General features: G+C 48.3%; 1 protein-coding gene across 1 annotated transcript in view; it reads right to left on the reverse strand.

Annotated features, from left to right (window-relative positions):
• The window catches only part of LOC134909505 (probable cation-transporting ATPase 13A4), a 332428-nt gene that overhangs the window by 18609 nt on the left and 299119 nt on the right, over positions 1-14700 (reverse strand). Inside the window, exon 29 of the mRNA XM_063916442.1 lies at positions 499-579. Within this exon, the coding sequence (XP_063772512.1) occupies positions 499-579 (81 nt within the window). The remainder of the gene's footprint in view (positions 1-498; positions 580-14700) is intronic.

Below are 14700 nucleotides of genomic sequence, written 5' to 3' on the forward strand. Positions count from 1 at the left end.
ATTATACCACACACCGTAATGCCTATTATATATTATGCCACACATAGTTATGCCACTGACACTGTTTTACAAAAATGCTCCTTATTAATTATGCCCCAGTGGTGGGCTGGTGGTACTATATTTCTTAATGGTACTCCGTACCACCCTACTTTCAGCACTGCCTGCGACTAAGTCTTGGGTTCCAGACCCTGCTCTTTACGAGGGTCAGGGATGAAACCCAGGAATTTGTCGGCTTGCTAGACCCGAAAAATTCCCGGGTAATAAGTCTGAAAGGGGTATCAGTGGCTCTGCTAGGTCATTAGCAGCAGAAGCCAAAAAACATTTTTAAAATATAGTCTTTAATTCAAGGTATTGTGATGGTTAGCAGGCATAAGTATTGGTATGTTACTATATTTTGTGGTTTAACCAATGTTGTGTATTAGTATGCATTTTGTGTGAATGTCACGGTATGTACTGTAGTATTTTATTTGCTTACACCACTGCAAGGAAAATATTTACCTCTGCCACGTAAGACACAACGAACTGAACAAGGGCCATAATGAAGATATTCACTCTCCAGTAATATGGGGTGCACGCAAGCTACATGATTAAAACAAACAAAACCGTAAATATGCATTTCTTTCAGAAAATATGCAAAGAAATGACATTGTAAAAGCAAGAGAAATGTAGACAATAGTGCCCATACTGCCATACTGTAAAATGGTTAAACATCACAAATTATTTTTACCTTGACAACAGGGAAAATGTTGAAGCAGACACAATATAGGACATCTTTGGGATATTGCAGGAAATATTACAGAAATCAGAATAAAACCTTTTAGATGGAGCTGAATTATTTTCCATGGAATGAGTGCTGCTGTCATACTGTAGTGGAACCAGTTCAAAATGAGGTTAACTATTTTTTTTAAATACATATTAAAGGAGCTGTCCAAAAGGGACAAATACGATATCCCAAAAGACAGGATGCTGGCTGTCACTATACCGCCAGCAGCATCCCGTCTGCCGGCAGCAAGTCCCCTTGTACACGATCGGGCCACGCATCAGGCCTGGTGGCTCGCTTAGCTCGTCACAGGTTCTAGTCCCACTCAGTTGGTGGCGTGGACCTATCAACCGAGTGGCCAGTGGCGTAACTACTGTGGGTGCAGGGGGTGCAGCTGTGGGGCCTGAGCTGCTTCCAGGGCCTGCTGCTCCCCTTGAACCCAAGCATTGGCTGCCTCCAAGCCCAGCTGCTCCCCTTTTACCCCCCCGTCCACGGTAAGAACAGTGGCTGCAGCCGATAACACCCTCCTCCCTCGCAGGCAGGGCCGGCGCTACCATTAGGCAGCTGTCTATGGGTGCCAGCGCTTGAAGGGCGGCACTGAGTGCAAAGAAAAAAAAAAATATGAAATGACTAAGCTCATCATGAGGGATGTGAGTGGGACACGTTCCCTGCTCACCCAGTGTTTCATCTGCTGGTTAGAGACACTTTTCCCGGGGCTGTTCCCACCCCCCCCCCACCCCTTCTGTATCACTCGCTCGCTCTCAAGACTCCCCCACCTACGGCCGACCTGATGACGTGTAGCTTATGATTTGGTCCTGCTACTGGGACCACAAAGCATGTAACTAGGCCAAGGAGCTGCTGGAGCCCGAGGAGGAGGCTGGGTGCCAGTGCTGTTAAGGAGATTATTTATAATGCTGCCCGGCACCCAGAGGCAGAATTTTCTTTAGAGGATGACTGTGACTGTCTATTAGCCGGCTCCAGTGCACATCGCTGGGGCCGGCTAAGCTTACCATACACTTCCAGATGGCTGGTTGACCCCTCCCAGGGACCAGCGGCCACCTCTCTTCAAAAGCTCCTCTGACTCCAATCATTCATCACAGATGTGGAAGGCAGTGATTCCGTCCTGCACAGGACCTTCCACGGGGAGTGGACATTTCAGGAGCCCTAGCATTGGATACAGGAGGAAGGGGGCACCGGGACTGCTGCTGCTTCAGGTCAGTCACTGTCTGAGCTCTATGCCCTACAATCAGAGGTGTAGCTAGGTGTCATGGTGCCCAGAGCAAGGGTTTGTTTTGGCGCCCCCTCCCCTGTACTGAATTGGGGGCCTGGCCAATATGTAGTGGCATGTTACACAGGGCCGGTGCTAGGGTGTTCGGCGCCCCACTGCAAACTATAAATTTGCGCCCTCCCATATTTTACAAAGGGACAGTGTGCGGCAAAAATGGATGTGGTTTCACAAGAAAGGGCATGGCCACACAATAGTACCCCCATTTCAAATTACGCCACATAGAAGCACAATCTTATTCACATTACCCCGCACACAGTAGTGCTATTTATACACATAATGTCCCCAGTATTGGCGCCAGTTATACACATAATACCCCCTGTAGTAGCGCTGCTTATACACATAATAGCCCCTGTAGTAGTGCCGCTTATACACATAATAGCCCCTTTAGCAGTACCGCTTATACACATAATAGCCCCTGTAATAGCGCTGGTTATACACATAATAGACCCTGTAATATCGCTGGTTATACACATAATAGCCCCTGTAGTAGCACTGCTTATACACATAATAGCCCCTGTAATAGCGCTGGTCATACACATAATAGCCCTTGTAGTAGCGCCGGTTACATATAATGCCCAGTGGTCGAAGTGGAAATTTTGAAGTGGGAGTATGGAATGAAGGTTGCAATTCTACGCGCTCCGGAAAAGGGGGCATGGTCACTCAAAAGGGGTCATGTCCATAAGTGTAGTGTACCACACCATATACCCCTTATACACACCTTATACACATTATGCACCACAATAGTAGGACCCCTTATACTATCTAGTACTGGTGCCCCTTTCACATTATACCACACAGTATGAGCCGAAATTCACATTATACCACACAGAATGAACCGAAATTCACAGTATAGCACACAGAATGAGCCAAAATTCAGAGATCATCTCTGCGCCGCCTCTCCCTATGCAATGAACAAGTCCTGGGTCGCATTGACTCGGGGAACCCGTTCACACTGCACCTGACCCAGTAATAATCCGGGAATAACACTTCCTTATTCCTGGGTTAAATTACCTGGTCAGGCAATATACTGGATTATTTGTACGTTGTGAAAGGGGTATAAATGATCAGGTGGTGACTGTGGAACTTATAAGACATGCCATGTCACATATTTTCACCTGAGGATCCCTGAATTTTGGTAGTGGTGGTGGGGGGTTGGGGGGGAGGGTGCTGTCGATTTGCCTACGGTGGTGACAATCCTTGCTGCGGCCCTGCCCGCAGGATGCAGCTTATGCTGAGGCTGTAGAGTGGTCAGCTCCAAGTCCCGACGGCCGGTGCCACGATTCACGGACATTTAGGGGTCGGGGCCTAATTCAGTGACATGCCCGCCTCCATCAGAGACCTCTGCTGGGTTTCTGGAGGTACAGGTAATATATCTCCTGCTAGCCCCCCATCTCTCTCTCTCTCTCTCTCTCTCTCTCTCACTCTCCCTGACACACTCTCACTCTCTTTTTGAGACTTCCTCTCCCTGATACTGTCTGTCTGTCTGTCTGTCTCTCTCTCTCTCTCTCTCTCTCTCTCTCTCCCTTATAGTGTCCCCCAGTGCTGCAAGTATGGCAGTACAGGGTGGTACTGCGTACCGGTAAGAAATTGCCAGCCGGCACGCAGTACTGCCGGACCGACTGCCATGCTTGCAGCTGCTGCTCTGCTGTGTGTGAGGGGAGGAGAGCACAGCGCGCACCTCTCCTGCCCCCCCAGTGTTCAGTCCTGTCTCCGGCGATGTCGGTGGCATGTATCTCTAATAAGGCGCCGGTTCGTTAGTCAATCAGAGCTTGGGGACCAGCAGCTGCAGCTCCTGATTGGCTGCCAGATCTCAAGCTTTGATTGGCTTACAAACCGGTGACTGATTGGAGATACATGCCGGCGTTGACTGTACTGAGCACTGAGGGGCAGGAGAGACGAGTGATACGCTCTCCTACCCTCACAGACAGCAGCCAGTACCAGCAGCGTGGTAAGAAGCACTAAGGAGAGGGGGTGTACTTGGCACTGTGGGGGCATATGTGTATCTGGCACTGTGGGGAATATGTGTATTTGGCACTGTGGGGCATATGTGTATTTGGCACTGTGGGGCATATGTGTATCTGGCACTGTGGGGCATATGTATATCTGGCACTATGGGGGCATATCTGGCACTGTGGAAGCATATGTGTACCTGGCAATGTGGGAGCATATGTTTATCTGGCACTGTGGAGAATATTTGTATTTGGCACTGTGGGGCATATGTGTATCTCGCACTGTGGTGGCATGTGTGTATCTGGCACTGTGGTGGCATATGTGTATCTGGCACTGTGGTGGCATATCTGGCACTGTGGGGGCATGTGTGTATCTGGCACTGTGTGGGCATATGTGTATTTGGAACTGTACTACTAGGGGCATGTGTGTATCTGGCACAATGGCGGGCATATGTGTATTACACCCCCATTTTCAATGGCCACGCCCCACGTGGCATGCGGCCACACCCATTTTTTGTCATGCTTGCCTTCGGTGCGCACACACAGTACCACTAAGGATTTTTTTTACTTGCACCAATGCTGTCGCCCCCCCCCCTGACACTTTCTGTGTCTCTCACTGACACTGTCTCTCTTTCCCTCCTGACACTGTCTCTCTCCCCGACACTATCACTCTCCCTCCCTCTCTGACACTGTCTTTCTCTCCCTGATACCTCCTCTCTATCTAGCTCCTCTCTCTCTTTCTCCCCACCAGCACCCCGTGTGTGTGTGTGTGTGTGTGTGTGTGTGTGTGTGTGTGTGTGTGTGTGTCTCTTACTCCCCTCACTCTCTCTCTCTTTCTCCTGCTTCCATAAGGGGTATTGTAGTGAAAATAGTGGGGGGGAAGGGGGCCCTTTCAAGATTTTACTATGGGGCTAGTTAAGTTCTAGTTACGCCCCTGCGAGTGGCAATAAAGAGCATTTATTGGGATTCCAGGTGTTGGTATTTCACCGGCTGTTGGGATTCCGGTGTCAGCCTCCTGAATGCCAGGATCCCGAATGCTGGATTATTGACTGCATCCCATCCAAAACATTAGTAAACAGTGCTCCACTTCTATAAATGAAGAATACATGTGCCAGCATTTTATTACACATTAATGTTTAGTAACACTTTTATATAAATTCTAAATATTGTAAGTAGTGACCCGTTATATAATTAAAAATATTATGTCTCCTTTATATGAATAAAAAATTTGCATTGATACCTCTTTATAAAACTAAAGCAAACTGACCTTATATTTGTTTTTCTTCATAAAGAGTCACTATTCATCATGTAGGGCAAGTGCCATTCATCATTATGATAAAGTGGACACCTATTTATGTTGTTAATTAGGAGACACTACAAGCTATCAGTGCATGCTGGCATCTGTAGTGCCACATATTCTTGCAGTAGATTTTTTTATTTTTTTTTATTTGATACATACTGGCAAGAGGTACAAGAAGGAGCTACTCAGCATTTCATCTCTAGTTGCAGGGGCCTGATCATTTCTTTGGGCCCCACCTAAAAGACTATGGACCTGATTCAGCATGAGTTGTAGTTACTACAGCTCATTCCACTAACATGCGGGGGGCAGCCAGCACAGGTCAAGGTCACCCCACATTTGAGTACTGCTCCTCCCGCTAAAATGCGAGCTCTTCACTACACTGCATAGTGCTCGCATTTTTAGGGAAGTCTCCGCAGCCTAGCTGCGAAGGCAGTCTCCGGGATGCCATGTTTGGGTTGCAGTGACTGCGTGTGACATCACACAGCCACCATGGCCCACCCCCAGTGCCGTAACTAGGCATTTTAGCGCTGTGTGCAAGAAACGACATTGGCGCCCCCCCATGTAAGATAGGGGCAGTGCGCGCTGCAGGGGGGCGAAAAATATATAGGGGCATGGCCACAAAATAATAGCAATTCATACTACGGTGCACAGTGGTCTCCATTATTCAAATTACGCTGCACCGTAGCGCCACTACACCAGGTAGAGCCCCTTTTATACATTACAGCAGACAGCGTCCCCCTTTTTACACATTACAGCAGACAGTCCCCCTTTTTACACATTACGGCAGACAGCGTCCCCTTTTTACACATTACGGCAGACAGCGTCCTCTTTTTACTAGAGATGAGCGGGTTCGGTTCCTCGGGATCCGAACCCCACTGAACTTCACCCATTTTACACGGTTCCGAGGCAGACTCGGATCTTCCCGCCTTGCTCGGTTAACCCGAGCGAGCCCGAACGTCATCATCCCGCTGTCAGATTCTCGCGAGATTCGTATTCTATATAAGGAGCCGCGTGTCGCCGCCATTTTCACTCGTGCATTGGAGAAGATAGCGAGAGGACGTGCAGCGTTCTCTCAGTTTCTGTGTTCAGTGTGCTGCAAATATCTGTGCTCAGTGTGCTGCAAATATCTGTGCTCAGTATGCTGCAAATATCTGTGCTCAGTTTGCTGAAAATATCTACGTTCTCTGCCTGAAAAATGCTCCATATCTGTGCTCGATTGTAGTATATAGTAGGAGGACAGTGCAGAATTTTGCTAACCACCAGTATATATATAGCAGTACGGTATAGTAGTACATTGCTCTACCTGTGTGTCGTCAAGTATACTATCCATCCATACCTGTGCTGCATTTTAGTTGTGCACAGTATATAGTAGGAGGACAGTGCAGAATTTTGCTGACCACTAGTATATATATAGCAGTACGGTACAGTAGTCCATTGCTCTACCTCTGTGTCATCAAGTATACTATCCATCCATACCTGTGCTGCATTTTAGTTGTGCGCAGTATATAGTAGGAGGACAGTGCAGAATTTTGCTGACCACTAGTATATATATAGCAGTACGGTACAGTAGTCCATTGCTCTACCTCTGTGTCATCAAGTATACTATCCATCCATACCTGTGCTGCATTTTAGTTGTGCGCAGTATATAGTAGGAGGACAGTGCAGAATGTTGCTGACCACCAGTATATATATAGCAGTACGGTACAGTAGTCCATTGCTCTACCTCTGTGTCGTCAAGTATACTATCCATCCATACCTGTGCTGCATTCATTGTAGTTGTGCGCAGTATATAGTAGGAGGACAGTGCAGAATTTTGCTGACCACCAGTATATATATAGCAGTACGGTACAGTAGTCCATTGCTCTACCTCTGTGTCGTCAAGTATACTATCCATATCTGTGCTGCATTCATTGTAGTTGTGCACAGTATATAGTAGGAGGACAGTGCAGAATTCTGCTGACCACCAGTATATATATAGGAGTACGGTACAGTAGTCCATTGCTCTACCTCTGTGTCGTCAAGTATACTATCCATCCATACCTGTGCTGCATTTTAGTTGTGCGCAGTATATAGTAGGAGGACAGTGCAGAATTTTGCTGACCACCAGTATATATATAGCAGTACGGTACAGTAGTCCATTGCTCTACCTCTGTGTCGTCAAGTATACTATCCATCCATACCTGTGCTACATTCATTGTAGTTGTGCGCAGTATATAGTAGGAGGACAGTGAATTTTGCTGACCACCAGTATATATATAGCAGTACGGTACAGTAGTCCATTGCTCTACCTCTGTGTCGTCAAGTATACTATCCATCCATACCTGTGCTGCATTTTAGTTGTGCGCAGTATATAGTAGGAGGACAGTGCAGAATTTTGCTGACCACCAGTATATATATAGCAGTACGGTACAGTAGTCCATTGCTCTACCTCTGTGTCGTCAAGGTCAAGTATACTATCCATCCATACCTGTGCTGCATTTTAGTTGTGCGCAGTATATAGTAGGAGGACAGTGCAGAATTTTGCTGACCACCAGTATATATATAGCAGTACGGTACAGTAGTCCATTGCTCTATCTCTGTGTCGTCAAGTATACTGTCCATATCTGTGCTGCATTTATTGTAGTTGTGCACAGTATATAGTAGGAGGACAGTGCAGAATTTTGCTGACCAACAGTACATATATAGCAGTACGGTACAGTAGTCCATTGCTCTACCTCTGTGTCATCAAGTATACTATCCATCCATACCTGTGGTGCATTTTAGTTGTGCGCAGTATATAGTAGGAGGACAGTGCAGAATTTTTGCTGACCACCAGTACATATATAGCAGTACGGTACAGTAGTCCATTGGTCTACCTCTGTGTCGTCAAGTATACTATCCATATCTGTGCTGCATTCATTGTAGTTGTGCGCAGTATATAGTAGGAGGACAGTGCAGAATTTTGCTGTCCACCAGTATATATATAGCAGTACGGTACAGTAGTCCATTGCTCTACCTCTGTGTCGTCAAGTATCCATCCATACCTGTGCTGCATTTTAGTTGTGTGCAGTATATAGTAGGAGGACAGTGCAAAATTTTGCTGACCACCAGTATATATATAGCAGTACGGTACAGTAGGCCATTGCTATTGATATATTACTGGCATATAATTCCACACATTAAAAAATGGAGAACAAAAATGTGGAGGGTAAAATAGGGAAAGATCAAGATCTACTTCCACCTCGTGCTGAAGCTGTTGCCACTAGTCATGGCCGAGACGATGAAATGCCATCAACGTCGTCTGCAAAGGCCGATGCCCAATGTCATAGTAGAGAGCATGTAAAATCCCCAAAAAAAAAGTTCAGTAAAATGACCCAGAAATCAAAATTAAAAGCGTCTGATGAGAAGCGTAAACTTGCCAATATGCCTTTTACGACACGGAGTGGCAAGGAACGGCTGAGGCCCTGGCCTATGTTCATGGCTAGTGGTTTAGATTCACATGAAGATGGAAGCACTCATCCTCTCGCTAGAAAAATGAAAAGATTTAAGCTGGCAAAAGCACAGCAAAGAACTGTGCGTTCTTCTAAATCACAAATCTCCAAGGAGAGTCCAATTGTGTCGGTTGCGATGCCTGACCTTCCCAACACTGGACGGGAAGAGGTGGCGCCTTCCACCATTTGCACGCCCCCTGCAAGTGCTGGAAAGAGCACCCGCAGTCCAGTTCCTGATAGTCAAATTGAAGATGTCACTGTTGAAGTACACCAGGATGAGGATATGGGTGTTGCTGGCGCTGAGGAGGAAATTGACAATGAGGATTCTGATGGTGAGGTGGTTTATTTAAGTCAGGCATCCGGGGAGACACCTGTTGTCCGTGGGACGAATATGGCCATTGACATACCTGGTCAAATTACAAAAAAAAATCACCTCTTCGGTGTGGAATTATTTTAACAGAAATGCGGACAACTTGTGTCAAGCCGTGTGTTGCCTTTGTCAAGCTGTAATAAGTAGGGGTAAGGACGTTAACCACCTAGGAACATCCTCCCTTATACGTCACCTGGAGCGCATTCATCAGAAGTCATTGACAAGTTCAAAAACTTTGGGTGACAGCGGAAGCAGTCCACTGACCACTAAATCCCTTCCTCTTGTAACCAAGCTCCTGCAAACCACACCACCAACTCCCTCAGTGTCAATTTCCTCCTTAGACAGTAAAGCCAATAGTCCTGCAGGCCATGTCACTGGCAAGTATGACGAGTCCTCTCTGGCCTGGGATTCTTCCGATGCATCCTTGAGTGTAACGCCTACTGCTGCTGGCGCTGCTGTTGTTGCTGCTGGGAGTCGATCGTCATACCAGAGGGGAAGTCGGAAGACCACTTGTACTATTTCCAGTAAGCAATTGACTGTCCAACAGTCCTTTGCGAGGAAGATGAAATATCACAGCAGTCATCCTGCTGCAAAGCAGAAAACTCAGGCCTTGGCAGCTGTGGTGGTGTTAAACGTGTGTCCGGTATCCACCGTTAATTCACAGTGAATTAGAGAATTTATTGAGTTAGTGTGTCCCCGGTACCAAATACCATCTAGGTTCCACTTCTCTAGGCAGGCGATACCGAGAATGTACACAGACGTCAGAAAAAGAGTCACCAGTGTCCTAAAAAATGCAGTTGTACCCAATGTCCACTTAACCACGGACATGTGGACAAGTGGAGCAGGGCAGACTCAGGACTATATGACTGTGACAGCCCACTGGGTAGATGTATTGCCTCCCGCAGCAAGAACAGCAGCGGTGGCACCAGTAGCAGCATCTCGCAAACGCCAACTCGTTCCTAGGTAGGCTACGCTTTGTATCACCGCTTTCCATAAGAGGCACACAGCTGACAACTTCTTACGGAAACTGAGGAACATCATCGCTGAATGGTTTACCCCAATTGGACTCTCCTGGGGATTTGTGACATCGGACAGCGCCACCAATATTGTTCGTGCATTACAAGTGGGCAAATTCCAGCACGTCCCATGTTTTGCACATACATTGAATTTGGTGGTGCAGAATTTTTTTAAAAACGACAGGGGTGTGCAAGAGATGCTGTCGGTGGCCCGAAGAATTGCGGGCCACTTTCAGCATTCAGCCACCGTGTGCCGAAGACTGGAGCACCAGCAAACACTCCTGAACCTGCCCCGCCATCATCTGACGCAAGAGGTGGCAACAAGGTGGAATTCAACCCTCTATATGCTTCAGAGGATGGAGGAGCAGCAAAAGGCCATTCAAGTCTATACAGCTACCTACGATATAGGCAAAGGAGGGGGAATGCACCTGACTCAAGCGCAGTGGAGAATGATTTCAACGTTGTGCAAGGCTCTGCAACCCTTTGAACTTGCCACACGTGAAGTCAGTTCAGACACTGCCAGCCTGAGTCAGGTCATTCCCCTCATCAGGCTTTTGCAGAAGAAGCTGGAGAGATTGAAGGAGGAGCTAAAACAGAGCGATTCTGCTAGGCATGTGGGACTTGTGGATGGAGCCCTTAATTCGCTTAACCAGGATTCACGGGTGGTCAATCTGTTGAAATCAGTGCACTACATTTTGGCCACCGTGCTCGATCCTAGATTTAAAACCTACGTTGTATGTCTCTTTCAGGCAGACACAAGTCTGCAGAGGTTCAAAGACCTGCTGGTGAGAAAATTGTCAAGTCAAGCGGAACGTGACCCGTCAACAGCTCCTCCTTCACATTCTCCCGCAACTGGGGCTGCGAGGAAAAGGCTAAGAATTCCGAGCCCACCCGCTGGCGGTGATGCAGGGCAGTCTGGAGCGAGTGCTGACATCTGGTCCGGACTGAAGGACCTGCCAACGATTACTGACATGTCGTCTACTGTCACTGCATATGATTCTGTCACCATTGAAAGAATGGTGGAGGATTATATGAGTGACCGCATCCAAGTAGGCACGTCAGACAGTCCGTACGTATACTGGCAGGAAAAAGAGGCAATTTGGAGGCCCTTGCAGAAACTGGCTTTATTTTACCTAAGTTGCCCCCCCTCCAGTGTGTACTCCGAAAGAGTGTTTAGTGCAGCCGGTCACCTTGTCAGCAATCGGCGTACAAGATTACTTCCAGAAAATGTGGAGAAGATGATGTTCATCAAAATGAATTATAATCAATTCCTTCCGTGGAGACATTCACCAGCAATTGCCTCCAGAAAGTACACAGGGACCTGAGATGGTGGATTCCAATGGGGACGAATTAATAATCTGTGAGGAGGGGGATGTACACAGTGAAAGGGTTGAGGAATCGGACGATGAGGAGGAGGTGGACATCTTGCCTCTGTAGAGCCAGTTTCCGTAGAGCCAGTTTGTGATTGCTTCTTTTTTGGTGGGGGCCCAAACCAACCAGTCATTTCAGTCACAGTCATGTGGCAGACCCTGTCGCTGAAATGATGGGTTTGTTAAAGTGTGCATGTCCTGTTTATACAACATAAGGGTGGGAGGGAGGGCCCAAGGACAATTCCATCTTGCACCTCTTTTTTCTTTAATTTATCTTTGCATCATGTGCTGTTTGGGGACTATTTTTTGAGGTGCCATCCTGCCTGACACTGCAGTGCCACTCCTAGATGGGCCTGGTGTTTGTGTCGGCCACTTGGGTCGCTTAGCTTAGCCATCCAGCGACCTTGGTGCACCTCTATTTTTCTTTGCATCATGTGCTGTTTGGGGACTATTTTTTGAAGTGCCATCCTGTCTGATATTGCAGTGCCACTCCTAAATGGGCCAGGTGTTTGTGTCAGCCACTTGGGTCGCTTAGCTTAGCCATCTAGCGACCTTGGTGCACCTCTTTTTTTCTTTGCATCATGTGCTGTTTGGGGACTATTTTTTGAAGTGCCATCCTGTCTGACACTGCAGTGCCACTCCTAGATGGGCCAGGTGTTTGTGTCGGCCACTTAAGTCGCTTAGCTTAGTCATACAGCGACCTCGGTGCAAATTTTAGGACTAAAAATAATATTGTGAGGTGTTCAGAATAGACTGGAAATGAGTGGAAATTATGGTTATTGAGGTTAATAATACTATGGGATCAAAATGACCCCCAAATTCTATGATTTAAGCTGTTTTCGAGGGTTTTTTGTAAAAAAATACCTGAATCCGACAAAAAATTTTCAGGGAGGTTTTGCCAAAACGCGTCCGAATCCAAAACACGGCCGCAGAACCGAATCCAAAACCAAAACACAAAACCCGAAAAATTTCCGGTGCACATCTCTACTTTTTACACATTACGGCAGACAGCGTCCCCTTTTTTACACATTACGGCAGACAGCATCCCCCTTTTTTACACATTACAGCAGATAGCGTCCCCATTTTTACACATTACTGCAGACGGTATCCCTCTTTATACACATTGCAGCAGCCAGCGTCCCCCTTTTTACACATTGCGGCAGCCAGGCCCCTTTTTTACATATTACGGCAGACGGTGTCCCCCTTTTTACACATTGCAGCAGCCAGTCCCCCTTTTTACACATTGCGGCAGCCAGGCCCCCTTTTTATACATTACGGCAGCCAGTCGCCCTTTTTACACATTGCGGCAGCCAGTCTCCCTTTTTACACATTGCGGCAGCCAGGCCCCCTTATTACACATTGCGGCAGCCAGGCCCCCTTTTTACATATTACGGCAGATGGTGTACCCCTTTTTACACATTGCGGCAGCCAGTCCCCCTTTTTACACATTATGGCAGATGGTGTCCCCCTGAGAGAGAGAGAGAGAGAGAGAGAGAGAGAGAGAGAGAGAGAGAGAGAGAGAGAGAGAGATACTTACCATCTCCCCGCTGACAGGCTCCTCGTGCTGGTAGCTCCCTCGGTGCAGGTATCGGACAAGGAGGAAGAGGGAGGAGGACTGGAGCCGCAGCAGCGCTATTTCATTGGTAGTAAGCGCCGCTGCAGCTGTCCCCTCTCCTTCCGTATTGGCTGCCCGGCGCTGCTGTGGATGCTGGGATGTGGTTCCTCCATCCCAGCATCCACAGCAGCGCCGGGCAGCCAATACGGAAGGAGAGGGGACAGCTGCAGCGGCGCTTACTACCAATGAAATAGCGCTGCTGCGGCTCCAGTCCCCCTCCCTCCTCCTCCTTCTCCGCTTCCCAGCGCTGCTCTCTTCTCCCTCCACAGCGCGGCGGCGCACGGCACCCAGCAGAGGCGGCATGTAATGAGTCAATTTGACTCATTACATGGCGCTGGCCGTGCGCCCTCAGGGCAACTGCACTGTGTGCCAGGCCCACTTGGCACACACGTAGTTATGGCCCTGCCAACCCCAAACATGGTCCGGGCATATCTGCATTTTCCAGACCTCGGCCCCACCCCAATGCTGCAATGTCACCCCAAAAACACATTGTCAACGCCCCTGCCCGCTCTGCAAAAATGCTTCTGCCTGTCATTCAAGCAGAGACGTTCGCATAAGTGAGATACCATCACATCTCACTGTGTGCGCATGCGCAGTGTGGCTCCTGCGTATGAGCACACTGCACAAGGGCTACAGCATGCGACCGCATTCAGGGGCAACTGCAGGATTTATAAGGGGAGTTTTCCATGTGTGCTTTGCTATGTTGTTGCTGCATATAACAGCGTTTAATAGCAACACTGCGATGCGTATGCATCATGGTATGCCACGCTCAGTCGAAGTTAATGGATAGTGGGAACATGCATCCTACATTATGAATGACGCAATGTGGCAACAACATAGCAGGACACATCTGTATACAGTATTTATACAAACGGGATCCCGGCGGTCAATATACCGATGCCGGGATCCCGATGGAGGACACCATCCTGGCATCAATGTACTGACATGAAACGGGATGCCGGCGTCAAAATACAAACAGCCTGCATCCCAAACATCCGCACAGCGGGACGCACTGGAAGGGGGGAGGATAGGTTCAGGCAGCAGAAGGGGGGTTAGGCTTAGGGTACACTCCCGGGAAGGTTACGGTTAGGGTCCGGAGAGGGAGGATTAGGCACATATAGGGGGAGGTTGGGTTAGGCACCTAGCGGGGCGGGTTAGGTTTAGGCAGCGGGGAAGGGAGGGTGAGGGTTAGGCACCAATGGAGAGGGTTAGGGTAGGGAAATCATGAGGGTTAGGGGCAGTGGCGGAACTAGCGAGCGGTGGGCCCAGGTGCGACAAAATGCTTTGGGGCCCCCCCCCCCACATCCCCCCCACACACATCCCATCCAAGTCCACCCCCTCACCCCTGGAGAGGATCTGGTGAGGGGGACCTGCTCAGGGCCAGAGAAATGGATACCTAGCAACAGTGCCGTAACTAGACATTTTAGCACTGTGTGCAAGAAACGGCATCGGAGCCCCACCCCTGCATGCAAAACAGGGGCAGTGCGCGCTGTAGGCGCGCGCAAAAATACATAGTGGCGTGGCTTCGTGGGGAAGGGGTGTGGCCACAAAATAATACCAAT

This window comes from Pseudophryne corroboree, chromosome 4 (genome assembly GCF_028390025.1).
Source record: "Pseudophryne corroboree isolate aPseCor3 chromosome 4, aPseCor3.hap2, whole genome shotgun sequence".
In the NCBI taxonomy this organism is placed as follows: domain Eukaryota; kingdom Metazoa; phylum Chordata; class Amphibia; order Anura; family Myobatrachidae; genus Pseudophryne; species Pseudophryne corroboree.